The 21,232-nt window shown below is 54.5% G+C and overlaps 3 protein-coding genes across 3 annotated transcripts; all 3 read right to left on the bottom strand.

The window, feature by feature from the left end:
• Positions 1–9,694: 9,694 nt before the first annotated feature.
• Positions 9,695–12,173, bottom strand: CAMK2N1 (calcium/calmodulin dependent protein kinase II inhibitor 1). Its single transcript, XM_058855371.1, has 2 exons — positions 11,855–12,173; positions 9,695–11,139 (listed from the first exon to the last, which is right to left on the bottom strand). The coding sequence occupies exons 1-2, from the start codon at positions 12,012–12,014 to the stop codon at positions 11,069–11,071; spliced, it is 231 nt and encodes a 76-aa protein (XP_058711354.1). The 5' UTR covers positions 12,015–12,173; the 3' UTR covers positions 9,695–11,068.
• Positions 12,174–14,295: 2,122 nt separating this feature from the next.
• On the bottom strand, positions 14,296–17,498 carry MUL1 (mitochondrial E3 ubiquitin protein ligase 1). Its single transcript, XM_058855355.1, has 4 exons — positions 17,345–17,498; positions 17,156–17,243; positions 16,191–16,311; positions 14,296–15,593 (listed from the first exon to the last, which is right to left on the bottom strand). The coding sequence occupies exons 1-4, from the start codon at positions 17,462–17,464 to the stop codon at positions 14,873–14,875; spliced, it is 1,050 nt and encodes a 349-aa protein (XP_058711338.1). The 5' UTR covers positions 17,465–17,498; the 3' UTR covers positions 14,296–14,872.
• Positions 17,499–18,644: 1,146 nt separating this feature from the next.
• FAM43B (family with sequence similarity 43 member B) lies at positions 18,645–19,894 on the bottom strand. Its single transcript, XM_058855361.1, has one exon. It carries the CDS (start codon positions 19,715–19,717, stop codon positions 18,824–18,826), a length of 894 nt encoding a protein of 297 aa, XP_058711344.1. The 5' UTR covers positions 19,718–19,894; the 3' UTR covers positions 18,645–18,823.
• Positions 19,895–21,232: the final 1,338 nt, after the last annotated feature.

Below are 21,232 nucleotides of genomic sequence, written 5' to 3'. Positions count from 1 at the left end.
TGTCTTTCTCTTTGATTTTCCCCATCCCAGGACCCCGGGCACGCCGGCGGGGGATGCAGCCAGTTGGTGCCGTGGGCTCCATCACTCCTGAAATAGAGCCCAGGGGCAGATTTTGGGTGTCGGAGGCATCTGAGTGAAGTCATGTGGATGTTATGCAAGACTTGATGATAGGTTGTAAACAGCTATTAAAGTGATTGACAGGCCCAGGATGAAGTTTTTTTTTTTTATTTTGGGGGGGGGGGGGAAGAAAGGGGAAAGATGAGTAATAATGATTAAAATAATTATCAAATGGAGACGTTCCTTGAATTAGGGGAAAGTTTTGTGAGGAGGGAGGAAGATGAAGAAATCACGTTCGAGCTGAGGGGTTGGGAGGATGGGGCAGATACTGAGCACATAAAGTTTGGGAAGGAGGGGTTTGCTTCCTCAAAACCAACTGAAAAAAAAAGCAATTTCAGCAGAAATTTTGGTGGATTTGGGTTCGCTGAGCGCCTCTGGGTGCTGGCACCCCCAAAACCCAAGGGCTGAGCAGCCCAAGGAGAGCAGCCCTGAGTTAATTAAGAGAAACAAGCAGATTATGGGGAAGACAGCTTCTATTTATATATAAATACTCCAGTAATCAGCAGTGAAGGGCAAGGGAAATCCAATAGAAATATGTGGCTGTTTAAGAAGCTTTTTGAGCAAAACGTTACACAATCAGTTACATTTTCCTGGGTCTCGCTCCAAGTCCCAAGAAATCAAGAGGGAAAAGAGTGACCCTGAGCAGAAGGAAGGAGAAGGGATTTGTAGAAGCTTCTGCCCATCAGATTTGGGGGAATTTTGAGCCTAAATGGAGATTCTAAAGGTGCCAGCAGCTGGCTTGGACCCCACACCCCAGAACCAGCTCCACACCTCACAATGCTGAGAGTTGATGAGGTTCACTCGTGTACAGGTGAATTTCATGGGGAAAAAAAAAAAACGGGGAAAAAGATTCCTGGAGCTTCTGTGTGTTCCCAGGGTGGTGCTGTCAGTGGGTGCTGACACGGAGCAGAAATAGCTGCCGGCCGCCCCACGATTTCACACATCGCCCTCGCTGCCTCCCGCTGCTCTGCCTCACCCCGGCACAGCCCAGCATCCAGGGGGGCTCTGGGGGTCCCACACATCCCCTGTGCTGAGAATCACCTCAGCCACGGCTTTTAGTGGCAATCAGATGGTTGGGTGTCTTAAAAACGAGATTCACTTAATAAATTATAAAAAGAATTTAATATAAATAAAAAGACAATTAGGAGACAAAAGAAATAAAGCAAAGGGTTAAAACGGCCGGGTGCCCTGGCCAGTTGCCAGGAACACACCTGGTATCTCAAAGACTCTTCCTTTTATCTCCCCCTGCTGTGAGGGGTTAATGCATATTCAGAGGGTGTCCCCTCCCTGGTTCCGCCTTCTTAGAATATGTTCTTGCACAATTTTATTCTCTGCTGGTCAGTACTATTTTTGCTGGTCATCATGATTCTTGCTGATCAGCATTACTTTGGAATTTGGTTTCCTTTCCTCTGGAAATGTTCGATAAGGGTATAGGCCCCTCATCCTTCTTTTGAGGGTAGCTGGTCTTCCTGTCTTTCGCTGATAACAGTTTGGGCTCTATTGTTCTCTTGATAACAGCTTGGGCCCCACTGTCCTTGCCCTCTGGGGTTTCCTTGCCTTGTACCTAGGAAATTCTTTTAAGCTTAAGACTTGTTAGTAAGAAAAAAGTACATACATAGCTAAAAGTATTTAACATATAAGATTCATCCGTGAAAGCCAATATCACAATACAAATTTATAACAGGTGCTCACCTTGGGGCTGGGAGCTCTCTGAGCACCTGGGCTTTGTGTCCTTTTTGTGTTGTTTCTCCTCCCAGGGAAGCTGCACTGGGATTTTGGGGTTTGTTTGTCCTGAAGGTGATATAAAGCTTGAGGATGAGGTTTTGGGGTGTCTCAGAGAGGGATGGGAGCACAGCTGGGCTGCCTGACCCTGCCAGTGTCCCAGTGCTGTGCCTTTGGGGTGGCTGCTGTCCCCACAGAGCCATTCCCTGGATAAAGAAGGAGGATGGAAATTTCTCCCTTTGCCATCATCACTGCCCAAGGGTCACTGCTGAGTGTTTGCTTCACCTGTGAAGCACCTATTTAAATTTTATTTGATTTTATTTGTTGTATTTAAATCATGAGGATCAACCCCCCTCGTGCAATGGCTTTTTCTGTGCCACCTGTAAAGTTCCCTTTGCCACGAGAAGTTTGTGATTCACGAGTCCTGCAGGTGCTTGTGCCTTCCTCTTGTTAAATTGTTAAATAATTAAATTGTTAAAGCCATTAAATCTCCTCAAGATGTGGATATGATATCGCTGGTATTTAAAAAGCCAAGCTAGAGGTCTGTGGGCTTCTCTGTTCATTAAATTTGAGGATTTCTTAGCTTTTTGTTGTGGTTTTTAATCCTTTCGTTGTACAAGGCAGGAAAATGAGGGGTGTGGGCAGTGAGAGTGGCTTTGTGGGGTGGGAATCAAAACAAAACATCAAAATATCAGCCCCAGTGCAGAGGACACAGCACCTGGGAACCCCAGAGCATCCCAGAACATCCCAGAGCATCCCAGAGCATCCCAGAGCACCCCAGAACATCCCAGAGCATCCCAAAACATCCCAGAACATCCCAGAGCATCCCAGAGCATCCCAGAGCATCCCAGAGCATCTCAGAGCATCCCAAAACATCCCAGAGCATCCCGGAGCATCATGGAGCATCCTGGACCATCCCAGAGCATCCCAGAGCATCCCAGAACATCCCAGAGCATCCCAGAGCATCCCGGAGCATCCTGGACCATCCCAGAGCATCCCAGAGCATCCCAGAATATCCCAGAGCATCCCAGAACATCCCAGAACATCCCAGAGCATCCCAGAGCATCCCAGAGCATCCCAAAACATCCCAGAGCATCCCAGAACATCCCAGAACATCCCAGAGCATCCCAGAGCATTCCAAAACATCCCAGAGCATCCCAGAGCATCCCAGGACATCCCAGAGCATCCCAGAGCATCTCAGAACATCCCAGAACATCCCAGAGCATCCCAAAACATCCCAGAGCATCCCAGAACATCCCGGAGCATCCCAGAGCATCCCAGAACATCCCAGAACATCCCAGTGCATCCCAGAGCATCCCAAAACATCCCAAAACGTCCCAGAACATCCCAGAGCATCCCAAAAGATCCCAGAACATCCCAAAGCATCCCAGAGCATCCCAGAATATCCCAGAGCATCCCAGAACATCCCAGAGCATCCCAGAGCATCCCAGAGCATCCCAGAACATCCCAGAACATCCCAGAGCATCCCAGAGCATCCCAGAACATCCCAGAGCATCCCAGAGCATCCCAGAACATCCCAGAGAATCATGGAGCATCCTGGAGCATCCCAGAGCATCCCAGAGCATCCCAGAACATCCCAAAATATCCCAGAGCATCCCAGAGCATCCCAGAGCATCCCAAAACATCCCAGAGCATCCCAGAGCATCCCAGAACATCCCAGAGCATCCTGGAGCATCCTGGAGGATCCCAGAACATCCCAGAGCATTCCAGAACATCCCAGAGAATCATGGAGCATCCCAGAGCATCCCAGAGCATCCCAGAACATTCCAGAGCATCCCAGAGCATCCCAGAGCATCCCAGAACATCCCAATCCCCCTGGATCATTCCCCAGCGTGTGTTTTCCCGGTGTTCAGGACTGTGGGATGGATGCTCTGGGGCCTCAGGGCTGTTTGCTCCTGGTTGGAGCCAGGGAATGGTGTAGCAGAGCTCCTGAATTCCCAGCTGGGAATTAAACTGGGGATGCTGGTCCAGCTGGAATGGGGAGCAGGGGTGCTGGGATGGGGGCAGCTCCCCTGGAAGGGCTGTCCTGGAGGGTTTGGGTTGGGTCACAGCTCCCAGAGCCCAACCTCAGCTGGTGCAGGGTGAATTTCTGTACCAAACCCTGGGTTTTGCTGCTCCTGGGGTCCCCCTGAGCTCCCTCCTCATTCCTCCCTCCCTGCTGCCGATCTGGGGCCGGAGCTGTTGCTATGGAAACTGCTTATGGATGCTGAGGATGCTGCTGGGGTCTCATCCTGATCCTGCCTTTCCTGCTTTAACCTGGGATGAGGCTGGGATCGAGCCCAACCTGAGAATCCCGGGGGTTGAACACCTGGGGGGGTTAAACCCAACTTTGGGGTGGGTTCCACCCTCTGCTTGTGTCCAGATCCAGTGGGAATAAACCCAGGGCAGCTTTCCTAAGGCACCTCCCCAAATTCCAGCCTTCTCTTGCAGTTTTCCACCCCTCTGGGGATGCTGTAGGATGATGGGGATTGGAAAGGCCTGGGGCTGGTGGGAACTGAGCCTCAGCACCCACTGCCCCCCAAATGTGGTGTCCCAGGAGGCTTCACCCCACCCTGGGCTCTGCTCTGGGTTGGTTTCCCCTGTCCGTGACCGATGGGAATTGGTGCTTTGTGTTTAAAATGATGCTAAGCTGAGAAAATACTAATTAATTAGAATTAGCTGGAAAATCCCGAGTGCTTCCTTGCCGTGGCATCAGCAAGAACATCCTATGTGTGTGTGTGTGACCCCCTCCAAAAATACATATTTAAAAAACCACTTTAAATACTTCAAAGGTCCCCAGACCTGGCTTTTGTGGGATATTGGCCTTGTGGAACCATCAGGAATTCGGGGGGCTTGAAGGGGCTGCTGAAACTTCACCACGTGGCTCTTAGTCAGAGTATTTATTTATATTTGAGCAGGTTTGGAGCAAAAATGGGAAACAGGAGTTGTGGTGGAGGAGGGGGGGGACACAAACAGGCTGCACCGGCTGCCCGGGCTGAGTCAGAGCTGGATCAGCCCCATCTCCACACCCGTGACTCACCGCCGGGTATTTCGGACTCTTGTGTCACATGGCCTCTTTGGGGATTTATTTTTGTGCTTTGGTTCTTTTTTCCCTTTGTTTTCTCCTCTTTCCCCCCATCCCTGAGAAGGGGCTGATGCTTGGAGTTGTGCACACAAAGGGAATCTGAGATGTTCCCACTTTTTGTCCCCTTTGCCCGTGGGAAAGGGTGAGCAGGGTGAGATCCCTGCAAAGGGAAGGGCTCTTGTCACATTTATCTCTGCAAAAAATTATATATATACTATTGTATGTATTATATAACGCCATATATATATATATATTACATAATATTATATGGTATTATGTAATGTAATACTATATATATTAATAATTGAGGTGTTGGAGCATGGAGGGGAGACCAAATTCCTCTGGTTTTCTTCCTATTCCTTCGTGTTCCTGGTGTTGCATCACCAACACGAATTTAACAGGGCAATCGCTATCACAGGCACATCCTGCTGAAACTCAGGGGAGGAATTGTCTTGGAAAAAAATCTGTGGCAGGGAATCTTCTTCCAAAAGCGGTGAGGCTGGGAACTGGGGCAGCCCTGAGAAGGCAGTGCCCATCCTCACCTCACCGAGGCTCTGGAAACACCCAAAAGTGAGGCAGCACAGCCATCCCAACCTCCCAAAAAATCACAATCCCCTTCCCAAACATTGTTTCTCTGGGAAAGCTTTGGCCGGGTCGCAGAGCCCGGTGCTGTTTGAGTTTTATCTGAGCATCTGCTGCTGCGTTTTTGCTCCCTGGAACATCTCTCGGGGTTTTTTTTTTGGGTGAGGTGTCTCCCACTTGTTATTGTCATGCAACAGTTTGACACCTGGAGCGGTGTGTAAATGAAGATGTCTGATGTTTCCCTGCTAAGTGGGAACGGCTCTTTAGAATATCCTAGAAAATTTTAACTCCAGGCAAAATGAAAATGAGGAGCCAGGGGAGGCAGGCAGCTCCACTCCCAGGCTCCCCGAGGCAGCAGCAGCGGGGATTTAGGGATTTTCTTGCAGAAAATTCCCAAAATAAGGAATGTCACATCACGGGAATGTCTTCTTGACCCCTCCATAAAATTCCTGGTGAGTCCAGAAAGGCTGCAGAGCTTGGGGCAGCATTTCCCTGTCCTGTGGAGATGTTCAGCTTGGGGTAGGACACACAGAATTCCCAGGTGTGCAGGGATGTCCCCAGGGTGTCCCCGATGTCCAGGGGTGTCCCCAGGGTGTCCCCGATGTCCAGGGATGTCCCCAGGGTGTCCCCGATGTCCAGGGATGTCCCCAGGGTGCCCCCGATGTCCAGGGGTGTCCCCAGGTGTCCCCACGCCCCTCACTTGGTGATGGTGTTCCTGGAGGAGAAAGGGGGGATCGGTGTCCCAGTGCTCCCAGTTCCTTCCCAGTCCCTCCCAGTGTCCCAGTGCTCCCAGTTCCTTCCCAGTCCCTCCCAGTGTCCCCAGTGCTCCCAGTTCCTTCCCAGTCCCTCCCAGTGTCCCCAGTGCTCCCAGTTCCTTCCCAGTCCCTCCCAGTGTCCCCACATCACAAGTCTGGGCAGCTGAGCCCGGATTTGGGAAAAGTGTCCCTGTCCCCCCCAGCGTGGGGACACCCCTGGGGACACCAGCAGAGCTCAGGGACAGCCCTGCCCTGCCTGTCCCCAGTTTTGGTGCCCGTGTGGATTTTTGTGTGTCCGAATGTCCTGGCCGAGCAGAGCAGCCGGGAGCACAGAGCCTCAGTGGCCTCTAGTGGCTCCAGCGACACAAAGATCCCAGGGAAGGGGACCCACAGCCCCCCAGAGCCCCCAAACCAGCAGCACCGGGGCTCCATCCCACCACAAGCCACTCTTCCCATGGGGAAACCCAAAGGTGAAGCCCCCAAAAGAGCTCCAAGGGCTTTGTGAGTGATGGGGGAGCACCCAGCAGGGTGGTGCTGCTTCCCAAATCCCTCCTGGCCAAGCCCCATCTCCGTGGATGGAGAGATTTTGGGCAGCCACTGGATTTATTTTCTTCATTTTTGTGTTAAAAAGCAGGGGAAAAAAACCCCAAGTTTTTAAGGAGAATAAAATTTCTTTCACGTCTTTTTCCATTTTTTGTTTTTTTTAGGAGTGTTTTCTGTTCGATGCCACAACACAAAACACAAACCCCAGCAGTGAAGGGATCAAAAAGGGTTTGATACCCTTCAAACGACCATTTTTTGTGTCTTCTCCACCAAAGGTCACTAAAGCTGCTTCCTTCTGAGTAATTGTGATTTTCCAACAAGGGAAGAGGGAAGAACTGACCCATTTTATTCTCCAAACCCACAGCATTCGGGGGCAGGATGGAGCATCCCCTTCTGCAGCCCATGCTGTCCCTCCTCTCTCCCCCCCACGATAAATAAATTACTTTAGGAGTGCTGGCCTAGTTTAACATGGCCTAGTTTTGATGGAGGAGGGGAAAGAAAGAAAAGAAAAAAAAAAAAAAGAGAAAAAAAAAGGAAAATAAAGAGAGAATATTTATTTTGGGCAGTTGTTTTATGGGAAGAGCTTTGGGGGACTCACCCACTCCCCCTGCTCTGTTTTGCCCTGGCTGTAACACACTGCCCTCAATTTTGATTTCTTTTTCTGAGTCACTGCCTGGGTGATGTGGGAAATGAGTGGTGGGGACACTGATCCAGCCCCAAAATCTTTGTATTTTTATATTTGTATTTTTATATTGTATTTTTCCATTGCTCTGAGCACCTCCAGGACTGGGGGATCCCAAGGGTTGATGCTTTAAATCCTGTGGAAAACATCTTTAGGGGTGAATAAAGTTACACCCTGGTTCTGGGTGTGAGCGGTCAGGGCTGGCTTTGCTGCAGGAGCAACTGTGTTAGCACCTTCCCCCGAGGCCAAAATCCCTGGGAAAATGGGATTAAAGTGGAATTTCACAATGCCTTGGGTGTCACCGGGACCTTTACACCTCGCTCATCGCTGCTTTTCCAAAGGCACCAAGTTTCCTCCAGTAAATAAACCTGCAAACAGCTCTTTTCTAATTTTCTATACATTTTATTTTTTCCTTTTTTTTTTTAATTTTTTTTCCCACCCCTGCCAAAACAAGCAGCCCATATGGACAGGGTTGGGTGGGGATTTTTGCAGTTTCCATGGGGATTTGGCTCTGGAGCTGCTGGGTGCTGGCTCCTGGAGTTTAGTTTGGGTTTTTTATTTTTTTTTTCCCTTTCTGATCCCTGTAATCTGAGAGTGGTGATGGCACCAGGCTCCTTTCCCAGCTCCGGCATCTCCCAGCCAAGGTCACCGGGGAGACCGTAGGCAGCCGCCGCCTGCGTTGGGCCATCTGTTAAATAATATATGCAATAAACTCCTGCCCCGGGGCCAGTTTAATCCTTAAATCCTCCTTCAGAACAGCATCTCCCGGTCCTGCAGGATGCCCAGCTCCGTCTCCTGGGCTCATCCTTTCCCCAGCATCCCTGGTGAATCCCTCTCTCCATCCCGCATCCTCCCGTACTCCGGCTCGCCGGGCTCTCCTGCTCCATTATTTATGTGCCGTGCATGAAAGATGCATTTTAAAGAGCGCTTTATAATTTAGCAGAATCTCCTCTTCTTTCAGCTTCCCTTCCCCCTCTGGATTCAGGATTTCTCTGCTTCATTCCCGGCCTCTCCCGGTGGTTTTTTTTTGGGGGGAGGATCCCGGGGTTGTGTCTGTGCCCCATCCTTGGATCACCCATAGACGGGTCTGGGTCTCAGGGTGGTCTCAGAGATCTTTTAATGAGTGGAATAAAGTGGGAAATTCGGTTTGGCAGACCCATAAATCAGGTTTTTACACATAAAAAAGTGGTTTTTTTGGTCAACTTCATCAACCCAGCGCTGCATTTTGTGTCTAAGGAGCTCCCCAGCGCTTTGTCCTCGGCACATGGGGGATGCTCTGCTCCCCTCTGCTCTCCCAGAGCCTTGGCCTCACCCTCAGATTCCCAGATATTGCTGTGGGAATAAAAATCCTCCCTTTTGGGGTCACCCCGTGCTTTGGAAGTGCAGCACAGAAAATCCTGGGGGCAAAACCGCGAGTGCAGAGTCCGACCCACGCATCCACAACCCCGGAGCTGAACTTGCTGGGGGGGAAAAAATGGAAATAATTGGGGATTTTCTTCCAAGGGAGCGATTTAGCAAAGCTCCTCATCGTATCCTGGATGTGGGAGAGACTGTGTGGGTTAAAAAAGGAGCAATAAATAGCAAAGGTGGAGGGGAGGGGAGCGTTGTGCAGCCTTCACACCCCAAAAAATGCGGTACCAGCTCCCTTTGCCACCCCAAATAAATCCAGCCCAGGTCATCCTGTATAAATCCCAGCTCAGCAGCATCCTGCTTTTATTGCAATATATGATTTTCTTTGCAATAAAATCCCACCCCTGGACCTGTTTCCCGTGGTTATGTTCTTGTTCCCCGGGCACAAAGTGGGCAGAAGGGATAATGGACTTTTTTAACACCAGGATTTGGGGTTTGGGGTGGAAGGGAGGCAATACAAAAATGAAAATTCCCATTTTCCACAGCTTTTCCCATCAGTGAAGGGGAAGCCACCTTTTATTCCCCATCCTCAGGACCCAATGTTGAATTTTTCCATTAAATTGGTGTCCCCGGAGCGTTTTCCCATTAAACAACAACAACAACAAAAATATCCCACAAATAAATATTAATTACAATTACTTATTCAGCACGAACAGGGGGCTGTGCCAGAGAGTGGGGAAGTTTTCCCTCGGTTATTTTGGGGTTTTTTTTGGGTGGACAGGGAGGGATTCTCACAGCAGATCACGGGAAAACACGGCAGATCCGCATTTCGAATTATTATGATTATTTTTTTTTTCCGTTTTGTTTCATTTTCCTTTTTATTCGGACATTGCAGAAATAGCCCTGTGTAGTGGATAAAAGTGCAACATACACAATATTTAAGAAAAGGAGGAAAGAAAAACCTGCCTTGAGGTCTGTCAGTCAATCGCAAACAGAAACAAGAACCAAGCCCGGGCGCCAGAAGCGCTTTTTTTTTTTTCCCCCCACCCCACACCTTTTTCTTTTTTTTCCCCTTTTTTTTTCTTTTATGCACGTCATGCAAAATAGTTAAAAAGAAAGATTAGAAAAGAGAAGTCAGAGAAAACCCCACGAGAGATCGACCGAGCCCTAGAAAGAGCAGAAAGCTCCGAGTGCTGCTCGTCTCGGGGAGGGAATCGCTGCCCTCCAGCATCTCCAAGTGTTTGGCACTCTTGTGATTACATTAAATAATTTCTTTTATATATATGTTTTAATACAGTCTATTAAAGAGAGGAAACTGCCACAATATAAGGGAAAAAAAAAACCCAAAACAAAACCAAGATCACCCACACTACAGACTGCATGGTAGTTAGAAAAGCTGAGCGTTCCCCCCACCCCCCTGTACATATAAAATCTGTCCCTTTGCTCACAGCAACCAAGAAGTACAAGCTTTAAAAAATAAACCAGCAATTCTTCCTTCAGGCCTTTCCTTTATAAAAGTTTTGGTTTTCCCCCCTCTAGAACCTTAAAACGTGACTAAAATTAAATATATATATATATATATATATCTATTTTATATAATTTCCCAACATCCAAAGACATCAACATAAAAAAAAAAATAATTAAAATAAAATAAATAAGAGAAAAAAAAAAAGAAACTCGTACAGAAGGGGATAGCGTGGTACATCCAAGTGCACGGATTCATTTTTGCAAGATTAAATAATGTAAACAAGGTGCCCTCTGGGAACAACCCTGACCGGAGGGAGACCCCAGGGGCTGTTCCCCTCCCATCTCCCGCTGCCCCTTTATTTTTTTTTTTTCCTCTTACCCCCCGATCTAGCTCGGCACAAGGTTCATCAGCCCGAGAAAAAAACCATCCCGAGTAATTCCCAGCCGCGGCGTGACTCCTCCGTCCATCCCTCGGGGTGGTTTGAAGCAGGTGACTTATTTTCCCCCGGTTACACATATATATATATATATATATATTTGAATTTATGATTATTTTTGGATTCTCGGCTGGGCTGTGGCTCGCTCGCCGCCCTCCCCTCCTGCTCCGGAGGGCAGGGCTGCGGGACTGCGGCTGGATCGGTGTTCCTGGAGCTCGGGTGGTCGCTGCGGTGTTTTTTTGGGGGGGGATTTATTTTTTGCCGATCACCTGTGCCATTGTAAACCGAACCCCACCCCGGCCTTCAGCTCAGCGTCCCCGGGGAGGCTTTAAACACCGGGAGGGGCCTTTTCGGAGAGGTTTTGCAGCACATCGTCAATTCTGTCGTCTTCAATAACCACTAGAAAGCAGAAAGAAACAGAAGGGAGATGAATTTGCTGCCGCTCCCCTCGCCCAAGGTGACCCTGGGGGGTGTTGGAGGGGTCCCACATCCCTGGGGTGCTGCTGCTGGGTGCCCCGTGTGCCATCCCCGGCACGGTGTCCCTGGGGACACCTGGCATGGGGAATGTCCCCAAGGAATGTCCCCTCGCCTCTGTGGTCACCAGGGAATGATGCTCGGCCCCTGAGGAAGGTCCCTGCTGCTCTATACCCGATCCTGTCCCCAGGGAAGGTCCCAACACCCTGGTGAAAGTCCTTGGGAGGTGATGCCGGACATCCTGCAGGGAGCCTGGTGCATCCTGCCCCGTCCCCAGGGACGCTTCCCGCTGCCCTGAATCCCCGAAAGATGCTTGATACCCAATCCCTGGGGAAGATCCACGAAACACGATACCCAAACATCCCTCAGGGAGCCCGCTGCACCATTCCCTGCCCCTGGGGACGGTCCCCAGCGCTCTCCATCCCTGGAGAAGGTCCTCGGGACACGATGCCCGACATCCTCAGGGATCCCGCTCATCACGCCCGGTCCCTGAGGACGGTCCCCGCTATTCTTCATCCCCGGGGAAAGATCCCGACGCACGAACCCCAACACCCCGCGGGATCCCCGCCGCATCCCCGGGACCGTACCCCGCATCCCGGGCGGCTCCCGCTGCCCCCCGCTCCCTTCCCCGGGCACCCACCTCTCTTGCTGCGGCCGATCTGCCCCAGCTTGGGCGGCCGCTTGCCCTGCCCTCCGGCCAGGAGCCCATCTCCGCCGCGGAGGCGAACGGGGAAGGGCAGCTGCCCCACGGCCGCGTCCCCCGCCAGCTGCCCCTCGCCGTAGGGCGGCCCCTCCGACATGGGGGCGGCGGGGGGGGACCCGCCGCCGCCGCCGCCCCCCGACAGCCTCCCGGGGCGCGGGGCCCGCGGGCCCGGGGCAGCGGCGCAGCGGGCGCGGGGCAGCCGCCCCTCACATCCCGGCCCGGCCGGCGCTGCTCGCGGCTCCGCGGCTGCGGCGGCGGCTCCGGCGGCGGCGGCGATAGAGGAGCGGGAGGCGGGACCGGGCGGGGTGGGGCGGGACCGGTTCGGCCCCCCCGGCACCGTTGGCGGTACCGCCCCGCAGGGTTGATTGCCGCACCCCGGGGATCCCCGGGACTGCCCCCGCCGCTTGTCCCGCAGAGTCCTCGGGGAGAGCGGAGCATCCTCAAGGAGAGCGGAGCTGCCCCGCAGGGTCCCCGCGGAGCACGGGGCTGTCCCGGAGCATCCTCCGGGTGTCCCGCAGCATCCCTGGAGATCCCAGAGCTCCCTAGCAGACACGCTGCGGAGCTGCCCCGCTTCATCCTCACTATTCCCAACCTGCCCCTCAGCATCCCTGAGGAGTCTGGAGCTTCCCTACAAGGACCCTCGGAGAGCTCAGGCGGCCCCACAGCACTTTTGGGGAGCCCAGAGCTGCCCCACAGCCACATCTGGGGAGCCTAGACTACCCCACAGACACCTTTAGGGAGTTCCCAGTGGGCTCCTGGAAAGTCTGGAACGAACATCCCACATCCCAAATCCCCGGAGAGCTCAGCGCCTGTTCCCGGGAGCGCTGGGCACAGCCCCACACAGAGCCCAGCAGAAAGGAACCATCCGGGGGGCTCTGGCACTTCCCGGGGGCTGGCTGTGCTTGGCTGTGGGCCTCCAGCACAAAGTGAGACACGGGGATAACATTTTGGGACAGACCACAGCTATGCTGGGGTGTTCAGGCATGGGGAATGTCCCCAAGGAATGTCCCCTCGCCTCTGTGGTCACCAGGGAATGATGCCCGGCCCCTGAGGAAGGTCCCTGCTGCTCTATACCCGATCCTGTCCCCAGGGAAGGTCCCAACACCCTGGTGAAAGTCCCTGGGACGTGATGCCGGACATCCTGCAGGGAGCCGGTGTTCAGGCATGGTGTTCAGGCATCTGTGGTGCATCTCCCACAAAGTGGAGCAGGGGGACAGCAGCCACAGCAGCAAAGAACCCGTTTGTGCGAGGCTGGGTTAAGGGGATTTCTGGCTCATTTTAGGGCTGAGCAGGGTGCCAGGGCTGGGCTGCGCTGTCCCGGGGCTGCTCCCATCTCCAAACCCTTCGTTTGCTGAAATCCTCAGCCCCCGGAGCTGCACAAGCCCCTCTCCCCTGCACCCCCGCCCGCCCCCGAGCTGTCAGCTCCTTACATAAGGTTGCGGCTACGCCCGAGATATCACAGGGAAAGCTCGGAGACAGGAGGAGAAGGGTGACGGGGAAGCACAGCCCCTCCAAGGTGTATTTTTAGCCTTTGATTGATGCTCCATTCCTGGGTGGGCCGTGTCCTGTGCTGGTCTGAAGGGGATTGACCTCCCCGCTGTCCCCAGTGAGGGGATGAGGCATTTTTTGGGTTCCAGCAGATGGCATTCTGTTGTTTCAATCTGTATTCTGGGTTTTTGGGCTGCGGTGTGGCTTTTTGAGCCGTGCTCCGGCGGTTCCCTCCGGGATTTTGTTCCTCGCCCTGCAGGCAGCCACCGCCATCTACAGCCGGTCCTTTTCCAGCACTGGGACAGCCAGGGAAAAATCAAAAAGATCCTCAAAATCCAGCCTTTGTGGGTTTGTTCCTCACAGCCAGACCGGCCTTCGGACTGCTCTGGTTAATGTTTAATGAGGAAACAACCCGGCATTTTCACTGTGAAATTCAGGGGGTTTTAAATGCCTGTCGATGGGGAATGTTTGTTTTTAAATGTGCCTGGGGGATGTGAAAGGCTCTGATTGCCCACAGGCATGGGATGGAGCAGGGGTGCCCAGGGGCTGCCTCAGCCCTGGGATTTTTAACTGCTCCCTCATTCCCCAGGAATGTTTCACTAATTGTCCTCCCCAGCAAATGTTAATTGCAGCAGCATTTTGGGTCCATTAACCCTCCTGGGTGCACATGGGATTTATGGCAAAATAAATGGGGGTGTCAGGGAAGGGAATTTTCCTGTTTTGTGTCAGTCTGGGTGTCATGAGGGGACAGCAGTGACATGTCCAGTGCAGGGGGGACAGGTTCCCCTGCTCAGCCATCCTCCATCATGGCTTGGGATGATCCAGGTTGGTCGTGTCCACCTCAGGGAGGACAAATATCACCACTCCCATGGAATAATCCAACACAGACACGCTTTTCATCCTATTTTATTACTTCACACCCTGTTTGCTGTCCCAAGCCAAGCACAGCCATCAGCCACAGCATCCTCACATCCCCACATCCTGCTGTGACAGAGCCATTTCGGGGGGATCACAGAATTACCTGAGTTCACAACCCCTGGGACGAGCTCTCTGACAGCCCCTCCTGCTCTGCTAGGCCTTGCAGCCCCCTCTGGCAGCCTCACAGGAATCCTGCAGCCTCTCAGAACCCTTCATATATTTTATTTTTGTTTCCCCCACGTTTTTATCACCTGGGTAAGGGGCCACAGGCTCTGTAACCATGACACAAAGCCTGGGAGTCCAAACCTTAACAGAAGAGCCTCGAACCTGCATCTCTCCCCGAGCACCTCACCCTTTGCAAGGAATCATCTCCCAAAAACACCTCTGAGCAGCTGCAGAGTCACCTTTTCAGCCTCAGCTCTGCCCCCCTGCTGAAGCACCCCCTTCTTCAAGCTCCCTCCCCTTCCCCAAAATCCAAGGTGACAAAACCCCTTTGCCAGCAGCAGCAGCTTTAAATCCAGAATCTCCCCGCCCGAGAATCAGCAAAAATTAACTGTTGTACAAGGGAACCACCCTGGTGATGCCCTGCCTGCAGATCGGGCACTTTTTGGGCTCGGGAAGTGCCTGGTAGCACTGGTGGCAGGAGCAGACGTGGCCACACTCCAGGAAAACGCAGGATTTGGTGCTGCTCAAGCAGACCACGCAGGCGTTTTTGAGAATCTCCCCGCCCTCCGTGTTCATCAGGCGCTCCTGGGCTTGCCGGAATTCCTCCTGCATCTGCCGCAGGTGCTGCCTCTCGCGGTGGTGCCGGTATTGCTTCCGCAGCAGGAAGAAGAGCACGGCGCAGGTGGCAAAGCCGAAAACGACCGTCAGGATTTTCCAAAACCGGACGCTGGACTCTTGTTTCTGCAGCAAGGACTCGAAATCCAGGGAGCTCAGGTAGTAAGGCATGCCCTGCTTCGGGGGCTGCAGCTTGATGGTGGCGTTGTCCAGCACCAGCTCTCCCACCCCAGTCAGGGCCGTGCCCACCTTCAGCATCTGCTCCGTCTCCTGGATGCCCTTGGGACGCTCCCCGCTGATGTAGTGGCCGATGACATCGGTGAAGGATTGGACAGAGGGGTGGAATTTCTCATACACCGTCTCCAGGCTGAGCTCAGCGGCCTCCAGAGGCTTCACCACCCGCACGGTGACGCCGGCGCCGTCCTCGGCGGGGACCAGGTCGAAGGGGGTGGTGTTGGTTCTCTGGTGGATGATCTTCTCGTAGTCGTTCCTGGGGAGGGAGGAGAGGGGAAGTGAAATGATTTCTGCTGGTGGGAAACACAGCCTGGCATGAGCTGCTGGTTTTGGGGACTGCCAGAGTGGAGTTTCTTTCTGCTCGTGGCACTGTCCAGGTGTGCACGAGGCCACTCCACCCTCAGTGTTCCACAAGTATTGGGGGCTTCTCCCATCCCCACCCACTCCCTCCTCACCTGCCTGTGGCATTCCCAGCTGTCACAAACCATCCCAATGGTGTCACCCACCCCAGTTTGGTAATGCTTATCAAACAGCATCACTGGGCTCTGTTTCAGCAGTTCTGGGATCCTCCTCGAGTCCCCTGGCTGTAGGGATCACCCAAATCCAATTAATTTCTGTTCTGCAAGTAGGTTTTTTTTTTGGAAATGCCATTCTCTGGCCACCTCTGTAACAAGGTGGAGCTGATCAATGTTCAGCCTGTGCTGGTTTAGTGGACATTAGGGTTTTAGTGAAAACCCTAAAATCAGCCAAACACTCCCCATTATGGCAGCTGTCACTGTGGGGGCTGCTTTGGGATCCGGCTCTGAGGCCATTTCAGGTGCCCCACGGGTGTTTGGGGGTGGCAGGCACGTACCAGAGGTGGGTGGTTCTGTTCCACACCATCTTGTGCTCCTGCAGTGTCAGCCTCTGAACCACCCCCTTGCAGTTCTCCACAAACTGACTGCTCAGGGTCTCCTTCACCGACCGCACCACACCTGAAACGGGAATCCAATGTGAGGTTTGAACAAAGCTTGGAAAAGGGCTTGGAGTGACAGGACTGTGGGGAACAGCTTCATACTGACAGGTTTGGATGGGCTGCTGGGGAAGAAATCCTTCCCTGTGAGGGTGGGGAGGGCTGGCACAGGGTGCCCAGAGCAGCTGAGGCTGCCCCTGGATCCCTGGAAGTGTCCAAGGCCAGGCTGGACAGGGCTTGGAGCAGCCTGGGAATGTGGAAGGTGTCCCTGCCCATGGCAGGGGTGGAATGGGATGGGCTTTATGGTCTCTTTCAACCAAAACTATTCTGGGATTCTAAAATGGGGGGAAAAAGGGACAGGAGCTGGTGTTTGCTGCTGTCAGGAGTCTGACAGGGGGAAATGACCCGATGGGCACAGAAGGAGGAGCTGGGGATGAAATTCCCTCACCCCTGTCTGGGGCACCCCTTCAGGTCCTGTTTGAAAGGAATGAGGGATTTGTCTTTACAAACTGTGGGTCTGCTGGGAGATAAAAATAGACACTGAGAGAGGAAAGAAACAATGGGAAGAACCATAAATTGCAAAGGAATTCCACTGCCTGACACCAGGAAAGGAAAAGGGGCGGTGCAGTTGTACATTAGAAGGGGGTATGAGGCGTTTTGGGAAGTCTGCACCTCTCAAGTAACTCAGCCAGTGGGGAAAGAGAGGGAAATGAAGATTAAAAAGAGGCTGTGCCCTCTAGCAATTTGAGAGACCTCATGGGAAATGCCCAAGACCTTTATTCGAATAAAGTTACAGGACTCTTCTGCCTCCCTGTTGGACATAAACCTCTGGTGTTTGTGGATTAATCCTCCTGACACGACCCTACCTTCTATGACCGCATAGGGCACGCAGCGTCCAGGCGCCTCCAGCAGCACGGCCCGCAGGTCCCCGTCCAGCCGGACTTTCCTGGCGCCCTGCGGGGGGAGCAAACAGAGGCCGCGGCTCAGCCGGCGCGACCAGGCCGCGCCCCGGGGGCCGGGCCCATGCCTTCCCCCGTCGCACCCCTCGCACCCACCTCGAGCCCGCGGGCCACGCGAGCCTTCTGCCGGTAGACGGAGTAGAGCAGGGCGGTGATGGCGGTGCTGGCGGCCAAGAGCACGGCCTGCGCGGCCGAGGGCCGCCCGCCGCCCTCCATGGCCGCCAGGCCCGCCGTTACCACGGCAACCGCCCGCCGCGCCGGCGCGTGGTGATGACGTCACGAGCGGCGCTCTGGCAGCCGCAGCGCCACCATCGAGACGGGGAGTCCTCCAAGGCCGGGGGGGACCCCTCAAAGCCAGGTTGGGGTGCGGGAGTAACACAAATTATCCCCCAAAAGAGGCTGCGGGTCAGGGACCGGCCCAAGGAGCTTTAGGGGGATAAACCTCATCTTGGGATTTTGGGGGGAGGGACGGGTCGCACCCCTTTACCCCCATCTCCACCCTGGGGTCCTGGGGAGAACATGGAGCTCCAGCCTCAGCAGTATCTGAGGGGGGATTAGCTCAAATCCCAGCCATCCCTTAGGATTTTGGCAGCTGGCCCCAAATCCTAATGCCCCCGGGTGCGGGGGGGGGAGCATCCCTTGCACCTCCCTCCCACCTTGGGGGTGGGGAGCACCCCAAATTTCACCCTCCTGCTAAATCTGGGGGGCAGTGGTCAGACCAAAGCGTGTCCCCCCGTGGCTGGGAGGGGATATCTCCCCAAATCCCAGCCCTACAGCACCCTGGGGAAGGGGTTACAACCCCTCACTGGGCTGTGGGGCAGCAGCACCACGTGGAGCCCCCAGTGCAAGGGCTCAGCCTCAGGACACAGCCCCCAGCCCCACAAAGGGCCATGGCAGGGTGGCAGGTCCCTGCTGGCGGGGACACACGACCCCCCAAACCCCCCACCCCCCATCTCCTTACCGTTGCTTATTCTGGGAAAGCAGCAAAAAAGGGAAGAAAAAAAAAAACAAAATAGAAATTTTTCATAAATGATTGATCTGCAGGCCCTTGGTGCTAATTTGGGGAGGGGGGTTTGCAGGCAAATTCTGCGCTCCAGTGGGGTCCAAGGGGCCAAACCCCATCACTGCTCCCCCAATGTGGGCGGCACAGCCGCCCCCCCAGCTCTATATTTAAAAAATCAAGTTGCCATGGCTACTTGAGAGCGGAGCAGCTCTCCCCAGCCCTCGGTGCCGCAGGAAAGCGCTGTGGACCCTGCAGCCCCCCTCCTGGGCTCGCCTTTGGAGGGGTAAACGCAATAAAAACCCCCCCAAACCTCCTCAGTGCCCAGCTGAACTCCGCCATCCGCCGAGGGTGAGACACAGGCGCCGTCACACCGCAGAAAACACACATTAATTTTATTATCACGGCCGCTGCGGAGGAGGCACGAGAGCAGCTTCATGTGCAGGCTTGGGGGGGGATCCCTGGGGTGCAAAGCCACCCTCAGCACGGCTCTTCCCGCAAAGGGCGCCGCCGTCTTGTCCAGCCCGATCCCCGCCGAGGGTCCAGCAGCGCTTTGGGGGCGCGGGGAGATCGCCTCAGCACACGGCGGCCCGCGGCCCGCGCAGGCTGCAGCCCCTCATGTCGCTGGCCAGCCGCAGCACGGCCGCTCGCTCGGCGTCCCCCAAAGGCGTGGTGGCGGCACCGAAGGCCTCCTCCTCCTCCTCCTCCAGGATGGAGCTGAGGCGAGGGGCGCAGCGGGCCCGCTCGGCCGGCGGGCGGTAGGGACACTTGGCGTTGAGCAGCCGGCGCAGCGGCACCAAGGGCACGAAGGCGTCGCCGAGGAGCTGCTGCTGCACATGGCGGAAATCGCTCTGTCTCTTGAGGCGCTTGAACTCGTTGAAGGCCGACGCCGAGGTCTGGTAGAGCAGCAAGGCCATGGCGCGAGCCTTGTCGGCCTTGGAGACCAGCACGGCGTGGCAGCGCAGCACCACCGCCTTGTTCTTCACCTGGTGCCGGTACACCCAGGCGAACACCTTGGGGTGGCGGCGGTCGGCGGCGCAGTAGGTGATGCGGTGCAGCAGGTACGCGTGGCCCGGCCGGCGGGCTCCCTTCTCGCAGGGCGTCATGCGGATGCCCTGAGGGCCCAGCGTCAGCTTCATCTTGGCCCCGCCGGCGCCCGCCTCGCTCTTGGCCCAGATCTTGCCCACCGCCTCCTCCGTGCAGCCCTCGCCCTTGGCGTGCAGGGTGACGGCGTTGCCCAGGTACCTCACCGTGTACGTCGGGTCCTCCTTGTTGAGCTCCACTTTCTGCCGCTTGCCGCGGAAAACGCTGCCCAGGCGCTCCAGCGGGCACTCGGGCAGCAGGTCCGGGCAGGAGCGGAGGAACCCGGCCAGCAGCGCCGCGTAGCTCAGCCCCGGCCCCAGGCTCTTGCCTTTGCACTTACGTTCATTTTCCACCAGCACGAACTTGCTCCGGCGCCAGGGCAGCATCTCCGCTCCGCTAAATCCCGGCCTCTTCTCTCCCGCAGCGCGACCACCCCCCCACCCCCCCACACCCCCCCAAAACCCTAAACCTCTTTTTAGAGGGGGGGGGTGTCCCGGGGTGAAGCCCCCCTAGCCGGGCAGCGGGGATGCGATGCGGGGATGCCCACGGAGGCTTTTGCGGGAGGCTGGCCGCGTTCCGGGTGCCGCCTGCGGCTGATGCTGCGGGGACGCGGCGCTCCGTGGGCTGCTCCACCTCCCCGAGCACGCGGGGAGCCGCCGCCGAGCGGCCCCCGCCGGCCCCCCGAGCAAGAAATAAACACAAAATCAGGAAAAGGATGACCGGGGGGTGATGGGGGAATCAAGCCCTCCATCGCTATGCGGCAGGCAAACCCACCCCCTCTCCCCCTTCCCAGCGCCGAAACCCAGCGGAGTGAGGGGAGATTTGCCTCATTTGCCACCCCGGGGGAATGATTTTGGGAGGCTTCTGACGCTGGAAAGACAAAAAGGGGTTTTTCCTCCCCAAATCGGTGCGTTGCACTAAGGTGTGTGCCGGGATTTGCAGATCCTGCAGGTTTGCTGGCTTCTTTTTTCCCTACAAACCTCCCATTTCCCCCTGTTATTTTCGAGGCAGTCAGACCTCCTCGCTGCTCCTCTCCTTTTGGGCTGAGCTGGCTTTTAACCTGTTGCTTTTATCTCTGGCCAAAGCCCTAGGACAGCTTCTCTCCAGGAGAAATGGAATGTTATTTCCCCGTGGCACAGCTCAGGGGGGATTTTTGGGGAGCACTGCGAGGTTTCAGCGCTACAGTGGACTCTAAGGCTGCTCAGGATTCAGAGCCTTTGGCTCAAACCCTGATTTCCACTTTATTTTTATTTTTTTTTTACCATCTGGACATAAAGCAGGGAGACCCCTGGGCTTGGGGACGCTCTGTTTGCCTTGGGATTGAAAAATGGGGAGGAGGAAGGGGTAAAATAACACCATGTGCCCCCACTTTTAATCCATTTGGCGAAGAAAACCAGAGTGGGGTGTTGCAGGGAACAGGAAGCCATTTCCCAGCAGCTTCCCAGATTTTCTGCTGTTTGACTGAAGCAAATACAACCTTAAAATAGCAGCTTCACAGGCAGACAGCACCAACCCCACTCTCTCACTGCCGCGGCCTTGACAGCCTCATAGGTTTTTGCAGCCAAAATAATAAAAAATGCATGAATTTGTCTGTTTTTCAGCTTTTTTGATGCAAACATGGGCTGTGTGGTTTGCTGCAGGTGCAGGGATGGTTTTGGGGGGACGGCAATTAGGGGATTAGCGCTGATGAGGAAGATTTCTATCCATGCTAGCCTCTGTCTTTCATAATTTCTATTCTCACCCTCATTGACTGAGGTGAGGACTGTGTTTATTTGCTTGGTATTCATATTGAGAGGGCAGGTGTGAACCCACCGTGAAAGCTTCTTTATTTACAGACCCCACATTATTGGGGTCGGGGTGGGGCCTTTTCACTGGTTTGATCCCACAGTGCCACCCCCAAG

This window comes from Poecile atricapillus, chromosome 22 (assembly GCF_030490865.1).
Source record: "Poecile atricapillus isolate bPoeAtr1 chromosome 22, bPoeAtr1.hap1, whole genome shotgun sequence".
NCBI classification, from domain to species: Eukaryota; Metazoa; Chordata; class Aves; order Passeriformes; family Paridae; genus Poecile; species Poecile atricapillus.
This window is presented reverse-complemented; position numbering and strand designations above follow the sequence as displayed.

Excerpts from the sequence above, each read along its gene's own strand:
- CAMK2N1 (XM_058855371.1), bottom strand. The coding sequence starts at position 12,014 with ATGTCGGAGGGGCCGCCCTACGGCGAGGGGCAGCTGGCGGGGGACGCG. Across the intron at positions 11,140-11,854 it reads GATCGGCCGCAGCAAGAGAG|TGGTTATTGAAGACGACAGA; the intron begins GTGGGTGCCCGG and ends TCTGCTTTCTAG.
- MUL1 (XM_058855355.1), bottom strand. The coding sequence starts at position 17,464 with ATGGAGGGCGGCGGGCGGCCCTCGGCCGCGCAGGCCGTGCTCTTGGCC. Across the intron at positions 16,312-17,155 it reads GCCCTATGCGGTCATAGAAG|GTGTGGTGCGGTCGGTGAAG; the intron begins GTAGGGTCGTGT and ends TTCCCGTTTCAG. Across the intron at positions 15,594-16,190 it reads AACAGAACCACCCACCTCTG|GAACGACTACGAGAAGATCA; the intron begins GTACGTGCCTGC and ends CTCCCTCCCCAG.
- FAM43B (XM_058855361.1), bottom strand. The coding sequence starts at position 19,717 with ATGCTGCCCTGGCGCCGGAGCAAGTTCGTGCTGGTGGAAAATGAACGT.